General features: G+C 43.7%; 2 protein-coding genes across 2 annotated transcripts; both read left to right on the forward strand.

Annotated features, from left to right (window-relative positions):
- The first annotated feature begins 1309 nt into the window (after positions 1-1309).
- trim35-28 (tripartite motif containing 35-28) lies at positions 1310-5133 on the forward strand. The gene is made up of 6 exons (XM_034554333.1): positions 1310-1975; positions 2392-2487; positions 2872-3102; positions 3220-3242; positions 3619-3737; positions 3975-5133. The coding sequence occupies exons 1-6, from the start codon at positions 1553-1555 to the stop codon at positions 4508-4510; spliced, it is 1428 nt and encodes a 475-aa protein (XP_034410224.1). The 5' UTR covers positions 1310-1552; the 3' UTR covers positions 4511-5133.
- A 488-nt stretch (positions 5134-5621) lies between these two features.
- On the forward strand, positions 5622-26181 carry megf8 (multiple EGF-like-domains 8). The gene is given in 54 exon segments (XM_034552977.1): positions 5622-6023; positions 6603-6792; positions 6908-7071; positions 7162-7371; positions 7539-7719; positions 7897-7985; positions 8418-8631; positions 8745-8928; positions 9325-9470; positions 9832-9942; positions 10057-10208; positions 10293-10394; positions 10591-10738; positions 11106-11134; positions 11136-11174; positions 11176-11271; positions 11633-11836; positions 12233-12261; positions 12263-12326; positions 12328-12391; positions 12394-12428; positions 12611-12621; positions 12623-12746; positions 12748-12777; positions 12779-12862; positions 12864-12884; positions 13001-13119; positions 13238-13369; positions 13505-13618; positions 13764-13847; positions 14311-14550; positions 14697-14881; positions 15001-15214; positions 15405-15645; positions 15794-15926; positions 16218-16468; positions 16731-16841; positions 16927-17045; positions 17180-17411; positions 17509-17680; positions 17789-17952; positions 18078-18213; positions 18296-18527; positions 19129-19255; positions 19352-19562; positions 19851-20065; positions 20159-20354; positions 20492-20660; positions 20802-20994; positions 21085-21255; positions 21367-21497; positions 21867-21999; positions 23065-24454; positions 24457-26181. Coding segments are annotated over 54 exon segments (8664 nt in total). The 5' UTR covers positions 5622-5999; the 3' UTR covers positions 24561-26181.
- The last annotated feature ends 53 nt before the right edge of the window (positions 26182-26234 follow it).

Raw genomic sequence — 26234 nt, forward strand, 5'->3', positions numbered from 1 at the left:
TGTATCCAACTGATGCTTCATGCCCACTATGTGATGGCGGCCTGAAGCCCAATGCATTTGATCATGGCTACACAGAGCTACAATGTTGTGGTTTCTATTTTCATTGGTTTGCGAAGATCATTTCAAGGACAGACACAAAGAGCATGTCTGGCACATATCACTCCATGGTGACATGGTCACATGATGGAAATGTGGCTCCATCTGTTGGAGATACTCTGACCATTAACCCCCAGAATGATGTTTTGAATAAAGTGCCGGTGTGTCTCAATGAGATGATTTGTCTTTTATAAAAGGAAGATACACAGTTAGAACAATTGAAATATAAAAACATGGCAAAGAGGTTAAAAAAACAAACACTTGAGGTAGAGGTAATGTAGTGTCCATGTCTGTGTGCAAAATAATGGAGTAACAAGCTATGACGTGTGATTAGTTTGACTCAGTACAAACAGGAGGGATAAAAGAAAGAGCTTGATCCTTCCCTTGTTATTCCTCCAGCTAAATTACCTTTTTGTTTCTCCACAATCGTTTTTAAACATCTATGCAAAACGTCAAGTATATGGATTCATTAAGTTGAACAAAAACAGCTGAATTTGTTCAAATGAAGTACATTCATAGTATCATGGTAGCCTGTGGGTAACTGAATATTGTTGTCTCACAGGAAGTGTTTCTCTCTCTCTGCCAGGTGTGCAGACAGGTACAGATGTGAACGCCCCTCGACAAGAAGAATCATCACAATAATGATCACAACCTCAGGATCCACTGGAAGGCGGTGTTGTATAAACCCTGATCATGTTTGCAGCATGTCACCAATAGGGAATGAAGAAGTCAGGAGAGAATATTGAAATACATATTAAACATACATTTCATATTACATAATCGGGAGGAGGGTAAGCAAACTGTGGCAAGAGTATAAGGACAGTGCGACAAAAAGAAGCTACTTACATGAAATAAAAGCAGGAGGGGTAAGAAGTAGTGGAACTAATCTAAGTAATCATAAATATATTAAGAATTGGTCACAGCAACTTGTATAGTAACTTGTTGGCATAGGGAAACATCCTACTGCATTGAAATCAGTGTCAATAAATGGAGACAGTAGCCTCGAGCACGTCCTGATTTCATTCAATTCAATAGAACTTATTTGATATAGCCCAAAATCACAAATATGCCTCTGAGGGCTTTACAATCTGTACACGTAGAAACTTTAGGGAGCGCCACAGCCCTTTTTACAAGGCTGAAATGGAATAACAATGGACGATTAAATCCAGTAGGAGGCAGTAATTCAAGTAAAAAGGATGCCAATTGCCGGAAAACCCCCAAAGAAGAGGATGAAGAAGAAGCCTGTCACTGAAACGCCACTAAAAGAACGCTAAACAAACTCGACAGAACAGATTTGGGGGGGTTTCTACTTTCAAAAACTTTCCACGATACAATTTGTTCCCACTTCTTTTTTTACGAGCGTAAGCAGACTGCCGAAGCCTTGACACACAGAGCCAGCCGGGTGCGTATTTTGTTCTTCAAAACCGAAAGTAAACTGAAGCGGGCCCGTGAAGCCATGGCTGACGGCATGGATGAAGACCTGCCGGAAGAGGCTTCGCCTCTGCGGCACGACCTGACTTGCCCCGTGTGCCGGGGCGTCTTCCAGGACCCCGTGCTGCTGCCGTGTACCCACAGCTTCTGTCGGGAGTGTCTGCAGAAAAGTTTGCAGGTCAGCAATAAGTGTCCCGTGTGCAGAGAGGTGTGCGAGGAGGGGCGGGTCACCTCCAACCGCGCGCTCAGCAGCGCGTGCGAGAGCTTCCTCAGACAGTCGAACTGGTGGTCGAACCGGAAGAGCACCAGTGACGTCACCTGTAACCTGCACCTGAAGCCGCTGGCGCTGTACTGTGAGAAGGACGAGGAGCCCGTGTGTGTGGACTGTGTCACTCTGCACAACACACACACGCTGTGGTCACTGAAAGAGGGGGCACCGATGTGTAAGGTACAGTGAGACTCCGGGTCACACCTGGAGACAGTACTATACATTGCTGTAGCTCCACGGTTTCCCCTTAAAGTCACACCGTAACTGACATACTTGTTGTACTTAAATATTTGAGTATAAATTATCGTCTTTAGTCTATTACATGCATCCAACATGCACTTTCCTCTAGATTTGAGTTTATACGTGATATCCTCCAATCCTCACCACCTCTCCATTAACATGTGACCACTGCCTTATTCTCACTCCAGAATTCACCCTATTTCACCACATACTACCAAGTCTAAGTCTACCACTCCCATTTGCTTTTCCCCACCACAATATGTAAATACGATGTTAGCACGTTGTGTCCGCAGTGTGGATGCAGGTTTGAGGAACACCCGTCCGATCACCTCATGCTCTGCTTTTTTACCCTGCAGAAGGAGCTGGGCTTCAAAGTCCAGATCTTTAAAAAGAAAGTGGAGTCTTACAAGAAAATGACACATAAACTTGGCAACACAATGGAGTACATCAAGGTAAAGTTACTGGCATGTCTCACAATGTTTATATTACATTCATCTGTGTTTAATCATTAAAGTAGGTTATTATTATACAAGCTGCTAAACTGGTCCATTGTCCTTAGACAAGTCCTTGAACCAGATACCCCAGGTTCTCCCCTTGTTCAGCTTGACTTTTGACCTACGGAGGAAAGTGCTCGCCTCAGGGATCCCTTAAGTCATTTGCCCCTGACATATGCATGAATATGCATTCTGTTTGATATTTGGAAAGAGTTCTTCCCTTACGCATTGAGACAGATAGATTGTGTTCAAGAGATAGTACAAGACATATAACGCACTGCACATATCTTAATTCATGCTTGTATGTTCACTATATATGTATACTCTCTTCTCTTAACACAGTATCAAGCTGGGCTGGCAGAGAATCAGATCAAGGAGGAGTTTGAGAGGCTCCGCATGGTGCTTGTCACAGAGGAAGCTCTGCGTCTAAAAGCCCTGGCTACTGAGGAGGAGCAGAAGATTTCTGCAATAAAGGAGCTGATTGACAACACATACAAGGACATTGCCGCTATGAACAAGCTCAGTGATACACTGCAGAAAGAGATGGGCAACGAGGATCTGGCTTTCCTGCGGGTGAGAGAAGGCACCTCGTCCTCACAGTTATGAGACGTATAAGACTGTGCCTCGTTTTGCCTCTGATGTTTAAAAAAAAAAAAAAACTAATCTCAATTACTTTTTTTTATGTTTTAGAATTTCCAGAAGTTAAAAAGAGAGTAAGTAACTGCAAAACTCATAAAATCTCAATGTGTAAATATCCACTGCATAAGGACTAGGAAGTACATTTCACCATATGTGTGTGTATATGTGTATACTGTATACTGTATATATGTGTGTGTATATGTATATGTATATATGTATGTATGTGTATATATATATATATTCTTTATTACAAGGTTTTTATTTGTTAATTTTAGTCCTATTTTGCTGCATAGGAAAGAAAACAAAATAAACTATATTAGATAATTTTGAATATTAAACATTTTTGTCATTCAACTATGATGAAAATCTGCTACATTTAGGTTTCTGCTTTATTTTTTAGGATTTACAAATGTCTCTTGTTAACTTCACATATTGCCATCTTTGCTTTAGAGCCCAGTGGACTCGTGAAGAACCTTGCATCCCTCACGACTCTCTTTTGAACATGGGCAAGCATGTTGGTGCTTTGAGCTTCAACATCTGGAAGAACATGCAGGCCTATGTCAAATATAGTGAGTAAATTACACTGGGAGTTGGGAATGATCTGTGGTTTTAGGGACTGTGAGTCTTTACCGGAAATGGAACAATTTTCTGTTAAAAAATTGTATTGGTGTACTTGAAACATAAGTCTTGGGGAACACTGACTTGACATGATAGGAGACTGAAGAATAGTCTGCTCTAACATTACATGTGGTCGAACGAATGTTACAAACATGAAGTAATTGTGTTTTGTTTCTTTCTGTGTGCAGATCCGGTGGTGTTGAACCCAAACACAGCCTCACCATGGCTGTTCTTGAATGCTGACCTTTCTAGTGTGAAGGAAAGCTCAGAGCGACTGACCGCCCCTGACAACCCGGAGCGTTTTGATCCCTGCGTCTTTGTGCTTGGTGCTGAAGGTTACACCTCTGGGAAACACAGATGGGATGTCATTGTTGGTGACAACCCCAGGTGGATTGTGGGAGTTTGCAAAGAGTCAGTGCCCCGTAAAAAGAAGTTCACGGTCTCTACGAGCCGTGGTGTGTGGTCCATAGGACTGAGCAAAGGGGTGTACACCGTCTCAACACCTGAGCATACCGAGCTGCAGGTAGAGCAGCGTCCTGAAAAAATCCGCATTAAGCTTAATTTAGATAAGGGAGAGGTGTCATTTTGGGATGCAGGAACTGCAACGCACCTTATCACTTTAACACACAAGTTTGATGAAAAGATCTATCCAATTTTTGGCCCTGGCCTCCATCCTACGCCTACGACTCTTGCTCCGGGAAAAATAGCTGTTCACACCTCATGATGAGCCGATATACTCCAGAGGGATGGTTGTTGACCTAAACTGTATGGGATTGAAAATAATAATAATCTTTTTCAACTGTATCAGTCAAACAGGGATTCATTGCCCATCATTGTAGAAAATAAATTATTAAAATCTGCCAATGAGAAGAGATGAAACAATAGCAATTAGGGAGACTATAGATTAAAACATTGAGAGGGCTTACTAAAAGATTATAAAAGACACAATGCATTTACTAAAAGCCTAACAAAAAGATTTTTTAAAGAAAATATAAAAATGTAGGGGATACCTTTTGTTAAAGGTAAGACATTTAGTTTATTAAAAGCCTTGCAGCTGCATGATGCACATGTTAGAGCTATTAAATTACTTTGTGAACACTGATGGCGCACAGGAACTTCCCAAAATATTTTTTTTTTTAGATGTGCCTTAGATGGCGGGGATTGGATTGATCAGTTTTTTGTCATCACTTTACAATGAAGGGACAAACCTCAATAAAGAAATGACTGGAAGCTTGGCTGATGCTGGTGGCCAATACTGATAAAGTTTGAAGAGCTGAATAAAATGGCCTCTTGATTTATTAATGCAGTGGAAGAAAAAATGGGACATCCAGCTCTTAATATATGAGAGCTCAATAAAAAAAAAGTGGAATGTGAACGTAATAATTAATGTATCTGGGCTGTTATGGTAGGTGTGTTAACTTTACATTTTTGTCGGTTTCTGTACACAATTTCAGTTTATAATAATTGAATGTAATGCATTTAAGTGTCTGAAATTCCCTTTGATTAATTGTACGTCTTTTATATGATTGTGTTGATTCTCCCCAAATATATAGTTGACTTGATCAATAAAAAACATTAAAATCTGATTTATTTTGTTTCATTTATTAGAACCACATACACGTGGCTACAATTAAAGTTAATGTTGCACTTGGATCACATTATTTTCTTAATAGAGGTAATTGATGCAACACACGTTGTAAACGGTAGTATTCTGGTGGAATCTTTGATTTCATGTCACGATATTGTGCGTGGCTTATGTCCAGATGTTTAAACGCTGTTTCTCATCTCCGCTGGATGGCGGTGGTGGCACGCGCCATGTCTTTTGTGTTGCCAACCACCGGCGAGCGTTTCAGGCATAAACACCAAAACAACGGGCTTCTGTCCCGCAGATGGACCGCAAGAATTGGGTCGAACCCGTTAGAAGGTTCCGTTGTTAGCTGGCCTACGAGGGCATCGACCGAGTTTTAGTAACATAATCAGGAATTACTCACAAAAGTGACTTTTATTGATAGATTTGCAGCCAACTGATGATTGCGCATCTGGATTTAGCCGCTAGCAAACTAGCTAGCTAGCAAACAAGCTAACCGACCACAGTGTTGTAGCCGCAGTAGCTACGAGCTAACGCGGCTAACTGTCAGTCGTGAGCGCTCACCAGCCGTTAGTTTGCTCATGTGGTTGCCAACGTTACAGGGTCACCGAAAATGTAAATTATCATGAGGCCAACGAGACGGGAAATGGTAAGTGTGCTAATGCAATATTACAAACTAGCTAACGGCCTCTGTTAACGGTGTTCCGCTAACGTAGCTTAGCTTTGTTGTGATTGGCCCCTCGGTGCTTTTTTTAATTCACGTAACGTTAATAAAGACAGTCTGTTAACGCAACCTTTGTAAATAACGCTGACTCACACGTGTGGAATACTTCGTGTGACGTTACCGTTGTGTTTGATAGAAAGGTGTCTCACGGTAACGAGCTACTGGACATAAAGCTGAGCTCCATCTGAATCAGTGTTTTTCATCAAGTGGAGTAGTTAGGTTAGTTTATTTGAACACCTTTGGGGTTGTTCTATTCTGCTGTGCGAATGGCATAATGCATCATGTCAGAATGTCACATGAAGTGGGTCGTGGGACCTCCAGGCTACACGACTCTTGGTTTTCCATATACATCTCCTCCAGTTAATTTGTCATGTGTGGTAGAACAAGTGGTCGGTCCATGTTTGCTGCATGATACTGCTGCACACTGCACATTTCTGGTGAAACTTTAGTCTGTCAAGACACCACACCAAATTATTATTATACCTTTTGCCCCTCGTTGTTAAGGCGGTGCCAGTAATGGCCTCACCCCTCCCTGTCTCCCTGGTCCTGGTGGTTCTGCTGTTGGCTGAGTCGCCTGCATGCCAGGCAGGGGACTGCAAGGGCCACAGACAGGTGCTGAGGGGGCCTCCAGGCTATGTCACAGATGGACCAGGGAACTACTCTGTCAATGGGAACTGCGAGTGGCTTATCAAAGGTATAACGAGCCACGATATTGTCTTGTGCACAAATCAACAGTTGAACAAATAACTTGCAGCTAATATACAGCCAGTTAATCTGACTGGTATTTTCCATCTTTTTATCTATTCCAGCTCCCAGCAACAGTCACCGCATTGTCTTAAATTTCACCTTCATGGACACAGAGTGTACCTATGATTACCTTTTTGTGTATGATGGAGACTCCTACCAGAGCCCTCTCCTAGCCAGCCTGAGTGGCAACACTCTGCCTGAACCCATTGAAGCCAAGTCTGGCAAGGTAACCAATTTAGACAAAACAAAAGAAATTCTAAAGTATAACTATTGATTATATTAGGTTTATGACTGTTATTAAATGTTCTTGTTCCAGATGCTACTCCATCTCTTCAGCGATGCTAATTACAACCTCCTAGGCTTCAATGCGACTTACACCTTCTCTGTGTGCCCTGGAGCCTGTGGCGGTCATGGCCGCTGTGATTCCTCTACATCAAAATGCCATTGCCATCAGGGTTGGGGAGGACCAGCTTGTACAACCCCTCTGTGCTCCCAGGCTTGTTCTGTGAATGGCCAGTGTGACAAGGTAAGCGTAGGGATGGGGAGGTATAACATGCAAAGCAAGACATCTTCAACCAAAGGGTTACTCATCTTCCCCTGACAAAGCTTTAGTTATGTCTTTCAGATTTTCAATTTATTAAAACATTGATGATTGGTCTTAAACTATTCTTGCTCATCCATGTTTTGTCTCAGAAAGGGGAGGGCTGTCTGTGTAACCCAGGCTTCCTGGGTCACAGCTGCATGCTTGGTTTCCATAACGACAGTGGGGCAGGGCAGTGGTGGCGTGTGAGTGAGGGACACCCCGACACACCGCCCAGGACGGGGTCTGCTGGCGTGTATCTATCCACCACTGGAGCCATGTACTTGTTTGGCGGTGAGAGTGACATGTTCTTAATTTCCACAGATTTGTTATATTTAGTGAACAAACCCATCTTCCACCCCCTTTGTTTTAGCTGCAGTCCCACATTAAATTTTACCCTTCTTGTATTTTATAGTGTTTTGATGATTAATAAAATCAGTTTGTGTTTGATTATTCCTTCTTTTCCCCCAGGGTTTGACCTGAACAGAGCTCTCGGGGACTTGATTAAATATAACTTTGCATCCAACCAATGGGAAAGCAGGTCGTACAGTTACTCTCCTGTAAGTGATACACAAACACACACAGCTACAACTAAACTGTAAATCATTTGTAAAATTCAGATACAATTGCACATGCTTTTGCTATAGAGCCTTTCGTCTCACTGTTGTCAGTCCAGATACCCTGTTAAAAACACTCCCCAACAACAGCACCATATGACAAATTCACTGAAAATATGCCAGATATGGTTAAGAACATTGGAAGGTACAGACATCCGATTACTAATGCAATATGTTTGTAAATAAAGGTGTTATGATGATCAGGTTATTGCAGTGTGTGTTAATGTTTACTCCTATTTCCTGATTTCTCTCAATGGAGATGTTTTTTTATTTACATCTAAATATAGTCAACTTCTATATAAATGCAATTTATTTATTTACATTTCCTGTTCATTCACTTCCTGCCTGCACGGTTGGCCTCTCCTATGTTGTCAGGTGGCTCGTCATTCCCACACAGCGGTAGAGTGGACGGGTAATATGGTTATCTTTGGAGGAGAGCTAGCCAACGGCTCCCTGGTCAGTGATGTCTGGATGTACCGGCCCCTTCATGATGACTGGCAACAGCATGGCTTTTCAAATTCGCATGGATCTCCTAAACTGGCCAATCACGCTGCAGCTGTAGTAGAAAAATATCTCTATGTATTTGGAGGTGGGTTTCACATGATATTTTCACTTGGCAGTCTGTCTTTGTATTGGCATAAATATATCCCTTGAGAAATATATCATAATTTGGCAGCATCACTCCTTTTCATTATTTCCCAGGTCGCACGGAGGATGATATGTTTTCCTCTTCTCTGTATCGGTTTGGCCTGGATGGCTCTGGTCGGTGGGAAATGGTTCAGCCCACAGGTGGGAAGCCCCCGGCCACTGCTGGCCATTCCATGGTGTTCCACAGCCCATCCAGGACACTGCTGGTCTACGGAGGCCACAGGCCTACCACTGCCAGGTAGGTTGTGCTTTAGCATACTGGATGGAGTAACACATATACATCCACTAGCAACATTTTGGACACTGTTTTTTATTTAGTGATTGTTTAATGAGGAAAGGGAACAGTTTGATGCCAAGCTTTGGAGGGTATCTGTGTCTGGGTATTGCACATGTGATATTTCTTGATATATGTTTATAGTTCATTGTAAATAATTTGTCCCATTAGATAAACCGTGATTCCTTTTAGGAAGACTTGTTCAATTCAGCACTCCATAAACATATAAGAGACAAGATGGAAAGGAATAGCAAATGTAGAAATGTGCAACATTTTGAGAAAAATCTAGCTAGTGAATAAAAACATACACAGCATCTTTATGAATACTAATAGTTCTCTTGTTGTATATATCTTTTTAAGGTTTAGTGTGAGAGTGAACAACACCGACGTGTTCCATGTGGACAAACGTTTTTGGACATCTTTCCGTTCCCGTTTCCCAGCAACCGGCCCCAGAGAGAGAGCTTTCCACTCAGCCACAGTCATTGGGAACTACATGGTTGTCTACGGTAAGCATTGAGAAAATAAGCAACTATAATTCATGACTGACTCAGTGGTAGAGCAGGGTCGTCCTTCAATCAGAAGAATCAGTGGTTCGATCCCCGGCTTCCCATGTCGACGTGTCCTTGGGCAAGACCTAAATGGCTCCCTCAGGCTGTGCAGGCGGTGTATGAATGGGTATGAATGACTAGTAAGAGTCCTTGCATGGTAGCCACTGTCATCAGTGTATAAATAGATGTGAATGGTTAAATGATGACATGTAGTGTTAAAGTCCTTTGAATGGTCGGAAGACTAGAAAAGCGCCATTGACCATGTAATTAGTGCTGTTTTGTGTATATTTATCTATTTCTTCCTGCCTTTCTCTCGCAGGGGGGAATGTACATATTCATTACCAAGAGGAAAAGTGCTATGACGAGGAGATCTTCTTTTACCATCTGGGCTGTCACCAATGGGTGTCTGCGGGGGAGAGATGGTCACTCAGTGAGTTTCTGTAGACTCATGCGCACAGTCCAGTTTTGATCTACATCTTGTTTCTTGGTGGTTGTTGCTTAAGCATCTTCACATACATTGCCTATGAAACTTTAATTTGTTCAGGAGGGGATTCTGTGAGGGGGCGTTACTCGCATGTTGCTGCTGTGATGGAGGGACGAGTCCTGCTGGTTGCTGGGGGCTACAGTGGTGTTGCTCTTGGAGACCTGGTGGCTTATAAAGTTCCACTGTTTGTCAGTAGCGATCAAGGTGATAGGGTGAGTGTCATAAAACAAGACTGGAAGTCATATCATTTGTGAGAGTGATGAGAGAAAGGCTGAAACAGTGTGTTGCCTTCATAGGATGCTGTTTGTGCTGAGGCCCTAGATGAAAGTATGTGCCTGAAGAACCCTGAGTGCAGCTGGTGTGAAGGCCGCTGTAGAGAGTACCAGCCCACTGATCCGGTAACACTTCCTTCAGCACATCCTTGTGGCGTACTCTGCTTTTGACTAATTCATACAAATGTAGAGTAAACTATATTATTGTTATATCCATTCCCACTTTGTTAGACACTTAAACATTTCTTTCACTTTGATGTATCTATATGAATATCTGTCAGGATTACCAGTGCAATTTATAACCACCCCTTTGTCTTCACAGTGTGGCAGTACTGGTTGCCTGGGCCTGGCTCGCTTCCTGTCTGATTGCCAGTCTTGTCTGGTGTTCAGTGGCACTCCAGCTTCTCTGGCCCGTGCCCCTGGTGAATTTGGCTGGTGTGTTCAGAATGAGTCCTGCCTACCTGTGTCAGGTGAGACCCAGGGAGGGAGAAAGGAGGGCAGAAGAGAAGGGCTCAGCCTCAGACTGGTGGGAAAAAAGATGATGGGAGGGACTTTTGTTGGACGTGTTTCAGAGATTGAGCACAGTGACATGACTACACCCAGCTGAGATTGAACAAACTACTCAGAACATGATTTTTTACTTGCCTGTCCAATCGTATACTTCATTTGGTGCAGTGAGGTCATCTTGTTTGACTCTTTTTGAACACACGTCACACAAAAGTCACAGATCAGACTTGTTTTAGTACAGTAGGACACTTTAGGAAACTGCTGTATTATGATATTGTAAGAGATCAGATGTGTTCTTTGTGTGCTGACCTCTCCCTCTCGGTCTCGCAGAGCAAAGTGCGTGCCGTGTGGATCAGATTCTCAGGGGCGTACGGCTGGTGGGGGGAGCGTACCCTTTTCCCTAACCTCCCTCCACTTCTGTCGCACCGAGAACTATGTCCCGGGACTGCACCTGCTCACCTTCCAGCACCCCCGCAACGACTCCCAGCCTGACAAGGTATGGAGTCCAAATCTCAAGTGCTAACTGTACTAGTTGTGGTTTTAACTACTTCCCTCTCTGCTTAAACCTATCCCTCCTTCTTCCTCCAACATTGCTTTTATACGTTGACTCAACTTCAATATTATGATTGTTTCTCTTCTAATTGTTATTTCTGCCTGGTGCTCTTGGCTTTTCAAACTCTAAAGTCCAATGCTCACGTATTTATTTTAGTTCTTTTCTGCTGTCTGTTTTATTTCGCTCACAGAGAATATTCCTTTTTCAAGTAGTTTGTCAAACTTGTGGAATCAGTTTGTAGAGTGCTTCTGTGATGTGTTCCCTCCATCCTCTACTGTCCTCCATCCTCCTCTCCTCTTTTTAGGTGTCCATTCTCCGCAGTACCACCATCATCCTTAGCCCCACCACAGAAATGGACGTAGCCCTACAGTTCAGGGGCTTCGTCCACCCGTTGTGGGGGGCCCCTCCACCTGCACCCGCTCCCACTGAGACTGTCTCCATGTGGGCTCGCATCCAAAGGCTCCACTTTGAGGCTCGAATGGCTTCAGGGCCCAACTCCAGCCAACTGGTGAGGGAAAGTGCATTTCAACACTTTTTTAAACAAATTGCTCACTTGAAATTGGAACATATTGACAGATTAGATGCTCTAGATATAACACGTGTCATGTAGCGATTTGCTCTTTTTCCCTTGTTGAATAACATTGAGCTGTGACTATTGGAAGGCAGGCATCCCCACAAGAGTAATCAGTGTAGGGCAAATAATCTCCCTTATGCCCTTATGTCAACTACCTTACTTGACAGCAAATAAAGTAGATGTAGTATGTCTTTTGGCAGGGTTTAAAGTAGCTGCCTTACATTTTATACATTTCTGGGATGCTAATAAAATTCCAAAGCTTTCACTTGACTATTATCCACTTGTTCTTTGTATCTCATTCTCTATACACCTTTTAAACTGTCCGAGCAGGAGGTAGTTGGTCGTTGGCAGCCCAGCAGGAGAAGAGTTGAATCTGCTGGCTCGCACAGATGGAAGTCGACTGTTCTCTAACCTGACCAGAGGCCAACCATTACCTTGTTCAGGCCGAGGGCTACCTTAACAACTCGGGCTCAGGTCAGACCAGTGAGATGGCCTGATATGGAACAGAACATTGCCTGGAGGGAGTGTGAGTACCAGCATGGCTAAACATGTCTAATAAAAAAAGTAAAGATAAAAACCTGTAGTTGGTGGTCTTTGCACATTTTTATTTCTGCCATTTTTCTTCACAATGACTTTAACTTTCATTCAGTAGTGATTCAAACGTTGAATTTGTATCTCTTTTCACTTCATTACTTGCTCTCCTTTTAGGAGATTTCTTTCCTTTCCTGGAGCCTACCGCTCCGGAACCTGCTCAGCATACATGTCCTGTCTGGCCTGTCTGTCCGACCAGTCTTGTGGCTGGTGCCCGTCTTTGTCCCGCTGCCTGCTGCGGGACAGCCCAGAAACTCGAGCCCTGCCCTGAGTGAGAGAAGGAGGGAGAGAAGGGGGGAAGGCAAGGAAGAAGGTCAGCGCCATCTGCTGTTGGCACCCAGCACCTGCACCTTGTGTGAAGAGTACAGAGGACTGCTCCGCTTGTACTCAGGTACATCACAGATAACACCGAATTGTAACATAGAGGGTCACTATGCAGTGATATTATTTAGCTCTTTTGGAGCTGCTGTATTTCTCACTCATGCTAAGCTGACTTTGGCTTTTTAGGACACTTTTTGCGAGTGGCAGATAAACTCCAGCAAGAAAGGCGACTACCAGTGCAGTCGACGCGGAAGACTAGATGGATCAATCCGTGACCCAGGGGGGTGTCCCAAAGTCTGCAACCAGTGAGTTAAAAACTATATTTTTAACACAGGTAAATGCAGATCCATACATGTTTTCAACAATAACCTGTAACTCACCTTATTGTCCTCCCCTATCTGGACATATTGTTGTCTTGCAAAGGAGAAAGACGTGTGGTGAGTGTCTCTCTAACTCCAGCCAGTGTGCCTGGTGTGAGTCAGCCCAGGCCTGCTTCTATTTTGCTGCCTACCTCACAAAATACCCCTATGGAGAGTGCAGGGACTGGTACGACAGGTAAAATGACTTAGCTGCTTTTTTGTTTTGCAGTACTAGTGCAATCTCAAAAATAAGACAAACAAATTATTAAATGTAATTTAATTTAACCATAAATAATCTAATATTTGCATTCCTTATTTTCCTACTCGTCAGTGTTCATTCGGTTCCCCAGTGTAAGCAATGTTCAGCTTTAAACACATGCACAGACTGCCTGAGAACATTCCAGTGCGGCTGGTGTGGTGACTACAACAATCCTACAATTGGAAAGTAAGTTTGGCAAATACAGTGGCCACTCACCTGATTTAGATGACTAATTAATAAATCTCTGCTATCAAATCAAACTGCTGATATGTCATTGTTTTTAATTGTGATTTATATGTATTTATTCAATTTCTTCCACTCCTCTTTTTAGATGTTTGAGGGGAGACTGGGCTGGAATGGACGACCCCTTGGTGTATAACTGCAGTGTGGCTGTGGCTGAAGCCCGGGCTGCAAAGTAAAGATATCTATTTTATACTTTCATGATTTGCTGCAGTAAGCATAACACAAAGGCTTTTGCTTAATGGGTAATTGTGTGCTTTTATTATTAGTGTGGATGAAGTGTGTCTCACAGTTTGTAAATGTATTTGTGGTGGTCCTTGCTTTTCACAATACAATTACTCCAAGTTAAATAGAACAACATGCAAAATCAAGACAACAAAAACAATCCAGTCCCAGTTTATGTATTGAAAGAAAACATGTCACATTGTTATCAGTTATATTAATTTGAAAATAGTTAATTGAAGTGCTTTTTGTTTCTTAATGAGGGCTAGACTTTGCTTTCTGAAACCTTCACATATCTTTGAATGTCTGCCAAACTAAAGCAGAATTTCTATATAGAGCCATAATGTAGTGGGTGGAAGTATAGGTGGATAAAGTATACCTATCCAACTTCACTACTCCCTTTCCTGCTTTTTCAGCCCTGAGCCCCAGACCTCGGCCCCGCCACGACCCCTAGAAATGGAGTTGGAGCTGGAGCACTTGAATGATGAAGAGCAAGATGCAATCTGGTCCTACCCCACCTGCCCTGATGTGGAGGAATGCCGGCTAGGTCTCCATAACTGTCACCCCTTCGCCACTTGCATCAACACTCCCACTTCTTATGAGTGCCACTGTGAGAGAGGATACACAGGGGATGGCACACTGCACTGCAACCAGACGTAAGATGTGGTCCTCTGTTGATTTATCCATCAACTTTCTTAATCTAAAACCCTTCTTCACCTTTACAATTTAGTCATCAGGATTATTTTTCTAAGGTTTGAAAAAGGACATTTTGACCCCACTCTAATGTATCCCCTTTCTACAGGTGCTATAACGAGTGCCGTGAGGGCCAATGTAGTGGCAGCCCGCGGTTTGAGTGTGAATGTTCCCTTGGCTGGACATCTGATCCCGCCACCCTGGTTCTCAGTGGAGTTGAATGTGACGTTGACTGTGGCTGCAACTTCCATTCAACCTGTATAACGGCACCAGGGATATGTGACGAATGCCAGGGTGAGGAATTAATATATGTAGTATTTCAATAGCTTTGTTTACTGTCATTACTGAACCAGGCCAATTTATTGGGTATTTCTGTTGAAATTTGCTCCGCTGAAATACTTTCTGTCTTTCAGATTGGACTACAGGACCCCACTGTGAGCACTGCCGTCCAGGTAGCTTTGGATCAGCCCTGGCTGGTGGCGGCGGCTGTGTGCAATGTGAGTGTAACGGTCATGGCGACCCTGCCCGAGGATACTGTCACAACCAGACAGGCCAGTGCTACTGCACCCACAACACTCAGGGACCACACTGCGAGTCCTGCCTGCCTGGTTACTATGGAGACCCCAGGTAAGGAGATTTCATCTTATACCTTAAGTGTAATGCAAATCTTTCATTTATTTGTGTCTGAACTGATTGAAAACAATTTTAAATCAATGAGTTGCAATTAGAATAAGATATTGATAAAAGCAGAAAGTGTTAATACAGTGGATGATTTCATCACGACTCGTCTATCCTTCCATCTCTCATTTTCTGACAGGAACAATGGCACATGCTACCGCCAGTGCCAGGGCCGTTCTGTGCTGCTCTCTTCCACCTCCTCCTCTGCCATGCCTCTCTCCTCTTCTCTGGGATGGCGAAGTGGCACAGAGGGGAAAGGAGGGCTTTCTCATTGCCTGTGGGTCCTGTCTGTGACTGAGAACCTGGCACCTTGTCTGCCCAGACAGCTGTGTCCCCCTGTAGCACTCACTCTACACCCAGACTCCCATACGCACTGTAAAGTGAGTACAAACATGACCTGATTATACAGCTATGACAATTAACATGTTAGCTGTATTAACATACAGCTCTGATGTAGCATCAAACATTGTCAATGTTCCGCTCTGTATAACTGTCTCCCTTATTTTCCATATGTTTTGTTTTTCTCAGAGCTCCTTCGTCTATGTGTTTGATGGCCTCCCTCGTTTCCTGTCCAATGGAGTTGTTCATTCAGATCATAACCTGATTGGGGCATTTTGTGGCACCACAAGGACTCAACCTATCACTGTTGAGGCCACCTCAGGTATCCATCCATATATTCATTCGGCAATAGTCCATTAATGGCGACCAGCAAAATCTGAGCTATTAAATGCCACTGTGGGCTACCAGACATCCCTGTAAACACATTTAACCAATAATTACTAAGCGGATTACATCACCTCAGGGCAATGGGGAAGTCCTTTTACTGTTAACCATGGAAACATGTTATTCAAACTCTGAATCTAATTATTTGAAGTAATCGAGATATAGTGGGAATTAAAAACACAGTAGTAGAAATTCACCATGTCCCTTGTCTTTTCTCTTTTACTACCAGGTGTGATCTCTGTCTACTTTGAGGCCAATGTCTCCTCAAACAAACCTCAAGGCTTCAATGCATCTTTCTGGGTACGGCGTTGTCAACAGAGCTCTAATGAGGGTGAAGAGGGGTCACCTGCATGTCCAGGTGGAGCCCAGTGCCAAGGGGGGCTCTGTCAGTGCCCTAAGGGATATGGTGGTCCCCACTGCCACCGGCCCATGTGCCCTCAGGATTGCGGAATAGCAGAAGGAAGAGGAGCTTGTAATATAGTAAGAGTTGTGACAATTTATATTTTAAAATAGAATTTTAAATTTGGTTTTATTTTCCAAGTTGTCCTCACTTATTCATGGTGATAGAAAAATGTACCTTTGCATAAACCCTAGTTTTATACTCCTGCCATTTGATTTATTGTGATAAATTCACAATAATCTTCAGCTATAAAATTACAGCTGTAAAATAATGTATTTTGGTGATGATAGTCACGTTACAAATTTCCCTAAATTGCTTATCGACTTATTTTGTTTGTCTCAGTCTCTGGGAGTGTGTGTGTGCTCACACAGCTGGGCTGGCTCAGACTGCTCTATTCCTCGGGACTCCAACAGCCTGGTCTGGGAAACACTGCTGGACACACAACTGACAGTGGTAAACCAAAATATGAATCTGCACTATTCATGAATCTCAATCCTCAGCAAACACGGACACATTCATATGTGCTGTTGCTCCACAGAACCAGGCACACAGGTTCCTCCACAGGATGGGACACTCTCTGGTGTCTGGACCACAGGGCACCCTCTGGATGTATGGAGGACTCTCTCTGTCTGAAGGCATTCTGGGAAATGTCTACAGGTAAAGGCTGTGTAACCGGAGACTGTTTTGAGTTTAATGTCATCAAACCTTATTGATGTAATTTTACTGTACGTACATAGCACATGTGCTCTTTATATGTGTACAATGGTACATTTTGTCCCTGGTTTGTTTAGATATTCTGTGTCAGAGCACCGTTGGACCCAAATGTTGACCAGTTCTGTAGAAGAAGGCTCGACTCCGAGCCCTCGCTATCACCACGCCTCTGCACTACTGACCAGTCACAAGTCTGGCAGCCACGGAGCCAGTCACGACTTCATGTTGGTGGCGGGCGGTGTCACTCAAAACGGTGTTGCCATGGATGCCTGGAGTCTCAATCTCAGCAGTTTAGTCTGGAGAGAACACAAGGTTGGGCTTAAATTCATCTGGGAAATACAACATATCTATAAAAGCTAAAGTGTGGTTTTACCTCCAAGCAAGTAACATGTTCTTCCATCTCTGACAGAGCTCAGTAATGCCCCCGTTGGCGGGTCACACCTTAACTGTTCGCCGAGACTCCTCTGTGCTGTTGATTGGCGGTTACTCTCCAGACAACGGCTTCAACCACCATCTGCTGGAGTTCAGCCCTCACACTCGAAACTGGACCATTGCCCCTCACACTGGAACACCACCTACAGGTCTTTGAGGCATTTTTGTGGGTTATAACATCGTTTTTACTCGGCCAATGAGTTATTGACTGAATTCAGTATTACATTTTGAAAATGTGCTGTGTGTTCTTCAAACAGGTCTATATGGCCACTCAGCAGTCTACAATGAGCAGACTGATGCCATCTATGTTTTTGGAGGCTACCGCTTTCATGTGGAGACTGTGGAACCCTCAGGCGAGCTTTACAGTCTGTACTACCCCAACCTCACCTGGTCTCTGCTGGTCCCTTCACAGGGTAATAAGGTAAGAGGCCAACCTCCTCTCGTCTCTATCCTCCTCAGTACATTAGACAAGCCAAGCATTTATCCTCAGTCTACTGCATATAGATAACTTATCAATTCCTGCTGTATCATCTCTTTGCTGTGCAGCCCCTGTCCCGTTTCTTTCACGCTGCAGCTATGATCAAAGACACCATGGTCATTGTCGGGGGAAGGACAGAAGCAGAAGACTACAGTAACTCAGTGTCTCTATACCAGATCAACTGTAACACCTGGATACAACCAGGTGACCATCTTAATGTCATTCAGCAGATTTAATGATGGTCAAATCATAGCATACCATAACCCCTTTTTATCTCTATATTCAGTCTCGGTTATCGGAGATCCAGTAAATCGTTCAGTGTCTCTTGCCATGACAAGCTGGGGCGACCGTCTCTTCCTATCAGGAGGCTTCAATGGTGTCACGCTTGGCAGACTCCTAACCCTGTCTGTACCCGCTGACCCCTGTGCACTGCTGCCCACACCAGAGGCCTGCAACACCACTACAGGCAGCTGCGTCTGGTTTAGAGGAACCTGTGCTTCTTCTGATACTGCTGAGAGGTGATGGTTTAAAGCAACTGTAAATAAATACTTTGTTCTTGTGTTTAGAGTTATCGTTCCCTGCAAAGGCATTTACCCCCTTGGTGTTTTTTTCCTATTTTGTTGCTTTACAACCTGGAATTTAAATGGATTTTTGTAATGACCTAGTGAAATTGAAAAAAATGTTTTTAAAAATTGAAAAGTGGTGCATGAAGCCCCTAAATAATATCTGTTGCTACCAATTACCTTCAGAAGTCACATAATTAGTTAAATGAAGCCCACCTGTTTGCAATGATCTAACGGAGCAGCATTAAATTAATTCTTATAAAATGGAAAGATTATGGAACCACAACAAACCTACCAAAAGAGGATCAATACTCACGGACCAGACGAGGAGGGCATTAATCAGAGAAGCAACAAAGAGACCTTAACCCTGAAGGAGCTGGAAAGCTCCACAGCGAAGATTGGAGTATGCTATTCATTCCACAGAGATGGGCTTTAGGGAAGAGTGGCTATTGCTTAAAGAAAAAAAGGCATGTGGGAGACTATTACAAGGTCATGTATGTACTGCTACTGAATACAATGTGTCAAACTTACATTTATCTCCTTCCCTCTCCATCAGAATGGGCTGCTTCACAGGCCAGAGTCCTTGTTCGCCGACCCCTCGTCAGCCAGACCAGTGTCGCAGACTGAAGACCTGCAGTGAATGCCTCGCGCGACACCCTACAACATTCTCAAGTCCGTCACAGGTAACATCCAAGACCGCTTCTCTAACACAATCGGTAGCTCTAGGTGAGAAAACTACCTTCTATCAACTAAAATCTGTTCCTTACTGAATCTCCCAGCCTGCTCTACAATGTAAGTGGTGCACAAACTGTCCAGAGGGGGCCTGTATCAGCAGCTCTGTTAGCTGTACGTCTGAACATGACTGTAGGATCAACCAGAGAGAGATCTTCCTGTCCAGCAACTGCACTGAGACCAGCTGTGAGGCCTCTGACTGCTCCAAGTGTACTGCTTCTGGGAAATGCATGTGGACCCGCCAGTTCAAGCGCACAGGTAGGGGCAATAGTGTTGAAAAACTTTGAGGAAATTCATCATTTTATAAAGGCTCTCTTTATTTTTCAGTCTAAAGCTAAGAATACATTTGAAAAACACTATAAAATTGTGATTAATTTATTATGATCATTACACCTGGTAGATTATGGATGGATTATTATTTTGGTGATAATCGTGCAGCTAAAATAAATTAGCTCTTTGTGTTTCAGCTATCTTTTGGTAAGCCACATTTGGGGCAATTTTTGTGTTCCACTCAAAAAAGTTATTTGTGTTTTTTGATTCCTCCAGGTGAGACAAGGCGCATCCTGAGTGTGAACCCAACCTATGACTGGACGTGTTTCAGCTACGCCCTGCTCAACGTCTCACCCATGCAGGTGGAGTCTTCTCCCCCTATGCCATGCCCTCCACCCTGTCACAGTCTCAATAACTGCAGTCTCTGTCTGGGCTCCAGGGGCTCTGATGGGGGCTGGCAGCACTGTGTGTGGAGCATGGCTCTGCAGCAGGTAAGACTGTCCTGCTTGTGCTTTGCAAGGTATTTTGTGCGTTATTTGAGAAAACACATTCATATGCAGTTAACCCCTCACCTCTTCCTCTAGTGCATGAGCCCTTCTTTTGTTCCACTGCGCTGTGAGGCGGGTCAGTGCGGTCGTCTGCTCTCTGGAGGGGACTCTTGCTCTCCCCAATGCTCCCAGCTCACCCAGTGCTCCCAGTGTATTGCCAGGCCTCAGTGTGGTTGGTGTGCTACCCAGGTGGGCAATGGGGCTGGACGCTGCCTACAAGGAGGTCTTGATGGTGAGAAATATCTTCAGTTTGATGCGTTCAATAAGTTGTGCATAGCAATGTGTAACCAGTCAGTTCCACTTGATCAATCTAAATGTCTGCTTTTCTCATCTGTGTTTCACTCACCTTCTTTCATTCTCGTTACCCAGGTGTGAGTGAAGGTGTTTGCCCCATGAGAAACAGCAGCTGGTCCTTCCTTCACTGTCCAGAGGAGGACGAGTGTGCCAATGGCCATCACCACTGTAACGGCACCCAGGACTGCCACGACCAACCCCAGGGATATCACTGCACCTGCAAACAGGGTTACATACTTAGCAGGTCAGATCAGGAGTTAGCAATTATGACTCAGGCACTTAATACACAAGGATAGTTAATAAATACCAACAAATACTGTATTGCTTTTCAGAGTAAATGTATATGTTAACCAAAATCTTCTCTTTTTGTTTTTCTCCTTTACAGTGTTTCTGGTCAGTGTGAGCCAGTGTGTGCACAAGGCTGTGTGAACGGGACGTGCATTTCCCCAGGAGTTTGCCAATGTCACTTTGGATTTGTTGGGGATAACTGCTCCTCTCAGTGCAGCTGCAACAAACACAGCAACTGCGCTGGGGTCAGCAAACCAGATGTTTGCCTTGAGTGCCACAATAACACCATAGTAAGTGCTTATAGTAAAACACATGCCCATATTGTAGACACTGTTTTTCCATGTCCACTGGTGATTGATTCCTTCCCCCTGCATTTCTAGGGTAAGCACTGTGAGAAGTGTAAGCCTCTGTTTGTGGGCTCTGCCAAGGGGGGTGGCACTTGTCGTCCATGTCGGGAGTTTTGCAAAGGAAACAGTGCTCTGTGTTTATCCGGAGATGAACATAAGAAAGCCCTTGAGAACCCACGGCTCTGCCCCCTGGACCCCAACAGCGTAAGTGTCTGCCAGCCTTGTGGCCTTCTCTTGATATGTAAAAACAATGCCTACTCTTGGGCACTGCCTTCATTCTTTTCTGTGGTCCATCTCTCTTTGTCCCTTCATCAGATTCAGAGCTGGGTGACTGAGGGTCCCACAGAAGAGAATGCTGTCTGTGTGAATTGCCAGAACAACAGTGTGGGAGACAAGTGTGAGAGCTGCCTCAGTGGCTTCTTCCTGCTGCAGGCGAAGTGTGATAAGTGAGTAATGTTTTCCGCACAGCAGTCAATTGACTCCCATGCTGTGACATAGATTAGCATATATGCATCGGCTTTTAAATTATTTTAAATGGCCTTTATACCTCTTATTAAGGCAGTGTGCAAAATTACCATTGTTTTGGGAACACACAATGTCAGACCTTTCAGACATAATCAGCATCAACATACGGTGCTTACTGCATGTTGTACTGCTAAAGGATACATCTTCTTTTTCTATCTGGCCTTACAGTAACAAAACAAATGCTATTAATTGGATGTAAATTCCCCCATACCTAGAAGGTAGATAAACATACAATTGTCCATAATGCTTATAGAGTCAACAGACTTTGGATTTGATCCTTTTCCTTCCAGATGTCAGTGTAATGGACATGCCGACACGTGTAATGAACACGATGGTACAGGATGCCCCTGCCAAAACAACACAGAGACCTCCTCCTGTCTCAGCAGCCCTCAGAGTGACCGGAAAGACTGCTACAGGCAACAGGTATACGGGGCCGCGCGCTGAGGCCAAAATCAAAAGTCATTAGATATTTCAAAATAGAATGTTTTCTGGTCATTTAAAAAAATACATAGGCTATATGAAATAACCAAAATGGTAAAGCCCATTTTCATTTATTCACGTGTGAATGAAATACTTAACAAATAAAGTATTTTTCTCAATTTGTTAAGAACTTAAGTGCAAAATTAACTAAATAGATTCAAGTAAATGTATAGAGTAATACAGGTCCAACCTATATCTTATATAAACAGACGTGTTTAGATAAAGGGGACAGCAAATGTAAAATTAATTTAAAACGTCGGAAGCAATTTAAAGGGCAGGTCGGGGACAGTCATGCCCATAACAATGTATACATATACATCCTGGTCTGATCAACTGCATGTGAGGGGTATGTAGCCTCCATAACCTCATTAATTATTAAATCATAGTGTAGTGTAAGCATAGGGAAAAAGGCACGTTGTGCCGGTTAATATGCCGGTCCCTAATAATATATTAATTATATTAAAAGCGAAGCATGTATATAAAATACTTTCAGTTGTCAAATAGAACTGTTTTCAGCCTGGATTTAAACATTGTCAGAGTTGAGGCCTGTCTCAAATCTTCTGGAAGACTGTTCCAGATTTTAGCATAAAACTGAAACGCAGCCTCCCCGTGTCCTGACTCTGGACCAGCAGGAGACCACTTCCTGAGCTTCTCAGAGCCTGAGATGGTTCATATGGCTCTAACATGTCACACATGTACGTTGGTGCTAGACCATGAAGAGATTTGTACACAAGCAGAGCTGTTTTAAAGTCTATTCTCTGAGCAACAGGAAGCCAGTGCAAAGACGTATGTTTTTATGATATATATCGTCATATCACCCAGTTCTAGGTATGCGCATCAAATATTGAAAAAGGGTTTCCCTTCTAAACACAGAAGGTGGCCGTGGTCATCATAAAATTATAAATTGTCTTTTTCAGCATTGATAGTGAATTGAGAAAAACATTTGCGACCCTGTCCTATTCATTGCCGTGTTTGCTCAAATTGTATTTGTTGTGCCCTTCTATTCAGTGTGCCAAATGCAAAGACTCCTTCAATGGCACACCGGTGAATGGGCGTCAGTGCTACCGTCAGTTCAACGTGGACACAGAGTGCTGTTTTGACCCCACGTCCCAGACCAACTGCTTCCATGATCCCACCATTCGGAACCTGCCCAAGGGGCGCACTGTGTTTTTCTCTGCGCAGCCAAAGTTCACCAATGTGGACATTCGAGTCACCATTGATGTTACCTTTGGTGAAGTGGAGGTTTATGTGTCCAACTCTCATGACATCTTCATTGTGGATGTCGACCGATACACAGGGATTCACACCATCAGGATCGAGGAGGAATCAGCGACTCGGGGGACAACGACTGGTGTAGACAAGGATTCACCTCCGTCCCCCATAAAGGTGTTTGCCAATGCCTCATCCAGTCTCGGGGGTCCTGTGCTCTCCCATAACCCACTGCAGCTGCAAGCAAAAGTCCCAGGGGCAGAGAGAGAAATCACGGAGGATCGGGCGGAAGGACTCATTACTTACATCACTGTGTGTAAACCACAGACAGTGCTGATTGTCCGTGGCGTTCGAGATCGCGTGGTCATCACCTTCCCCCATGAGGTGCACTCCCTGAAATCCAGCCGCTTTTACATTGCTCTGAGAGGTGTGGGAACCGACGAGAGACTGGGAGAATCCCAGGGCCTGTTGTTTTTGCGACAAGATCAAGCCCACATCGATCTTTTTGTCTTCTTCTCTGTTTTCTTCTCCTGTTTTTTCCTCTTCCTATCTGTCTGCGTCCTCCTGTGGAAGGTTAAGCAGTTCCTGGACTTCCGTCGAGAGCAGCGTCGCCACATCCAGGAGATGACCAAGATGGCATCAAGGCCCTTTGCTAAACTCACCATATACTTTGAACCAGAGGAGCCTCAGCTCATCTACCTGCCTTCAGCTGGTGGAGGGGTGGGGGGCAGCACTGTATCGCTTGCTCATGCCCGCACAAGCAAGTTGGGAGGAGTGGTGGTGGGCCAGAGGGGCAGGGCAGGAGCTGTCTCCTACAAACATGACTCGGGCTCTGGACCCACAGCCCACCACCACCACCTCACCCTGGGTGGAGGGGGCAACGGTGGCCAGCACCTGCCTCTGCACTACTTGAACACCCACCACTATGCCAGCACCACTTCTGGCACCCCGGCCTCACACCATCACCACCCATCCACGTACAGCGGCTACCAGCACTTTTGCCGCTCCGACCCCTTCCTCTCTCAGCTCATGGGCTTTTCTTACTCCACCTTTAAAGTGGGGCCCATCACCCTAGAGCCCACAGATGACGGCATGGCTGGGGTGGCCACTGTCCTCTTCCAGCTCCCTGGAGGTGTCTTGGCTCCAAATCGTGCCTGTCTGGGCTCCGCACTGGTTACTTTGCGTCAGAACTGCAAGAATACTGTGGCCATGGCAGCGGAGGGGGGCACCCAGGGGCAGGAGCAGGGCGCAAGGGGCTGCTAGGGCATCAACACCTGACCACTATGGGTATGTAGGGAAGCAAGAATATTATTTAAAGAGGACAGGGATAAAAGAGATGGAATAAATCTGTAAAGTGTTTGATATATGATACATATTTTTTTTGAAAGCTGCAAGGCAAAAACAAAGTCTAGAAGAAAGAGTTATGATGAGCATTTTGAACAGAGCTGTACATACACTGTATAATGAATTAAGTGTCTTTTATTGTATTATGTATTGCTGTACTGTGCTTCAGAGCTTCACATGACCAAGCCAGCTGTCTCTAGAATGCACTACAACTGTTTTACGTATCAACGAAACAACGTTGCATCCTGTCTGATCACTAAAGATGGATGAGCACATTCAATAGTCAGTTTCAGGAAAAGACTGAAGCTGGACTGTTGCCAAAATTCTTCTCACTGACCAACAGAGGTGTTAAAAAAAAATACAGCCGCCCTCTATGGAACCAACATGTGCTTTATATCCCAAAAAGTGACAATCAAAATGGCAAATGAGAACAAAAGACTTTTAAATGGGTTCAGCATAATGTGCAATAATTTGATTGTCAGCTTAGTAACAAAAAGAAAAGTCAAAGTTGCTTGTGAGACGTTTTTTATATCCTAATCGATGAGTGATTTATAATTGTAACTCAGTATATGGCAGGCTTCTAAGCTACATGTTTTTGTTGAACATACTCCCGAGTATGTTTTTGCATATTCATTCACCTGCTCTGTTACACTTTCAAGTGTGCTTCTGCTCATCTGCCTTCACTTCTTGCCTTGTCTGTGAGTCGACCGGCTTACATTTAATAACAGTAACATATTACATATTATTTCATGAATTGTTTTTGTAAAAAAGAAAATGAAGGATAGTGTTTTCAATATTAGTATTCAGTTCCTGACACTAATAATTGTCAAACACAAATGAACTCGTCCATCAAAAATGAAGATGTGTGTCCTTTTGAAACATTTGATTACATTTCGTTGATATGAAATGTATGTTGGTGTTTGGCTAGTTTTGCTGGACTGCTTTTTTCAGGCAACTTGTCTGCTTAGATGATTGTATTAACCAATCATAGCTACGATTTAATTAAGAAAAAAAGAATTTGATGAAAATTCATTTTGGTAAATGATAATGAAAAGAGTTCTCCTGGTGAGAGATTTTTTTTTTTTTTGCGATGAGACTGAATTACTGGTTCACTGTTTGTTGTTTGTTTGACATTTGGTTCCTCTTGTTTTCCTTTTTGCACTGCATGGAGGCAATGAGCCCCATTCTTCACCTGGAACACTATGAGGGGAAGTCGTCCAGCCTGAGATGGCACACAGTGATGAACTCAGTGATGCTACTGGCTTCTCATCGAATGAACAAAATCATGATCGCACGATTGTTTTATCATGAACTGAATACTCACAGCATAGTTAAGCAAACTAATGCTCAAATGAATACTGTCCCTATTTATAACAGCCCTTCACAAAAAAGCATTGATACTGTTGTTGTTTTTTGTCTCGTATCTTTGTGTATGTTTTTTTTTTTAACATATTTTTGTACATAAACTTTAGTTGTTTGTTTCTTGTTTTCAAAGAAGGGAACAGTGTTGTACAGAAGTTTGCATCAATATTATGTCCTGAATTTGCTGAAATAAAGTCTGGAACATGAAAATCTGTTTTCATATTTCATACATACGATCTACTTTCACCTGGATCAAACAACAG

This window comes from Cyclopterus lumpus, chromosome 16, assembly GCF_009769545.1.
Source record: "Cyclopterus lumpus isolate fCycLum1 chromosome 16, fCycLum1.pri, whole genome shotgun sequence".
In the NCBI taxonomy this organism is placed as follows: domain Eukaryota; kingdom Metazoa; phylum Chordata; class Actinopteri; order Perciformes; family Cyclopteridae; genus Cyclopterus; species Cyclopterus lumpus.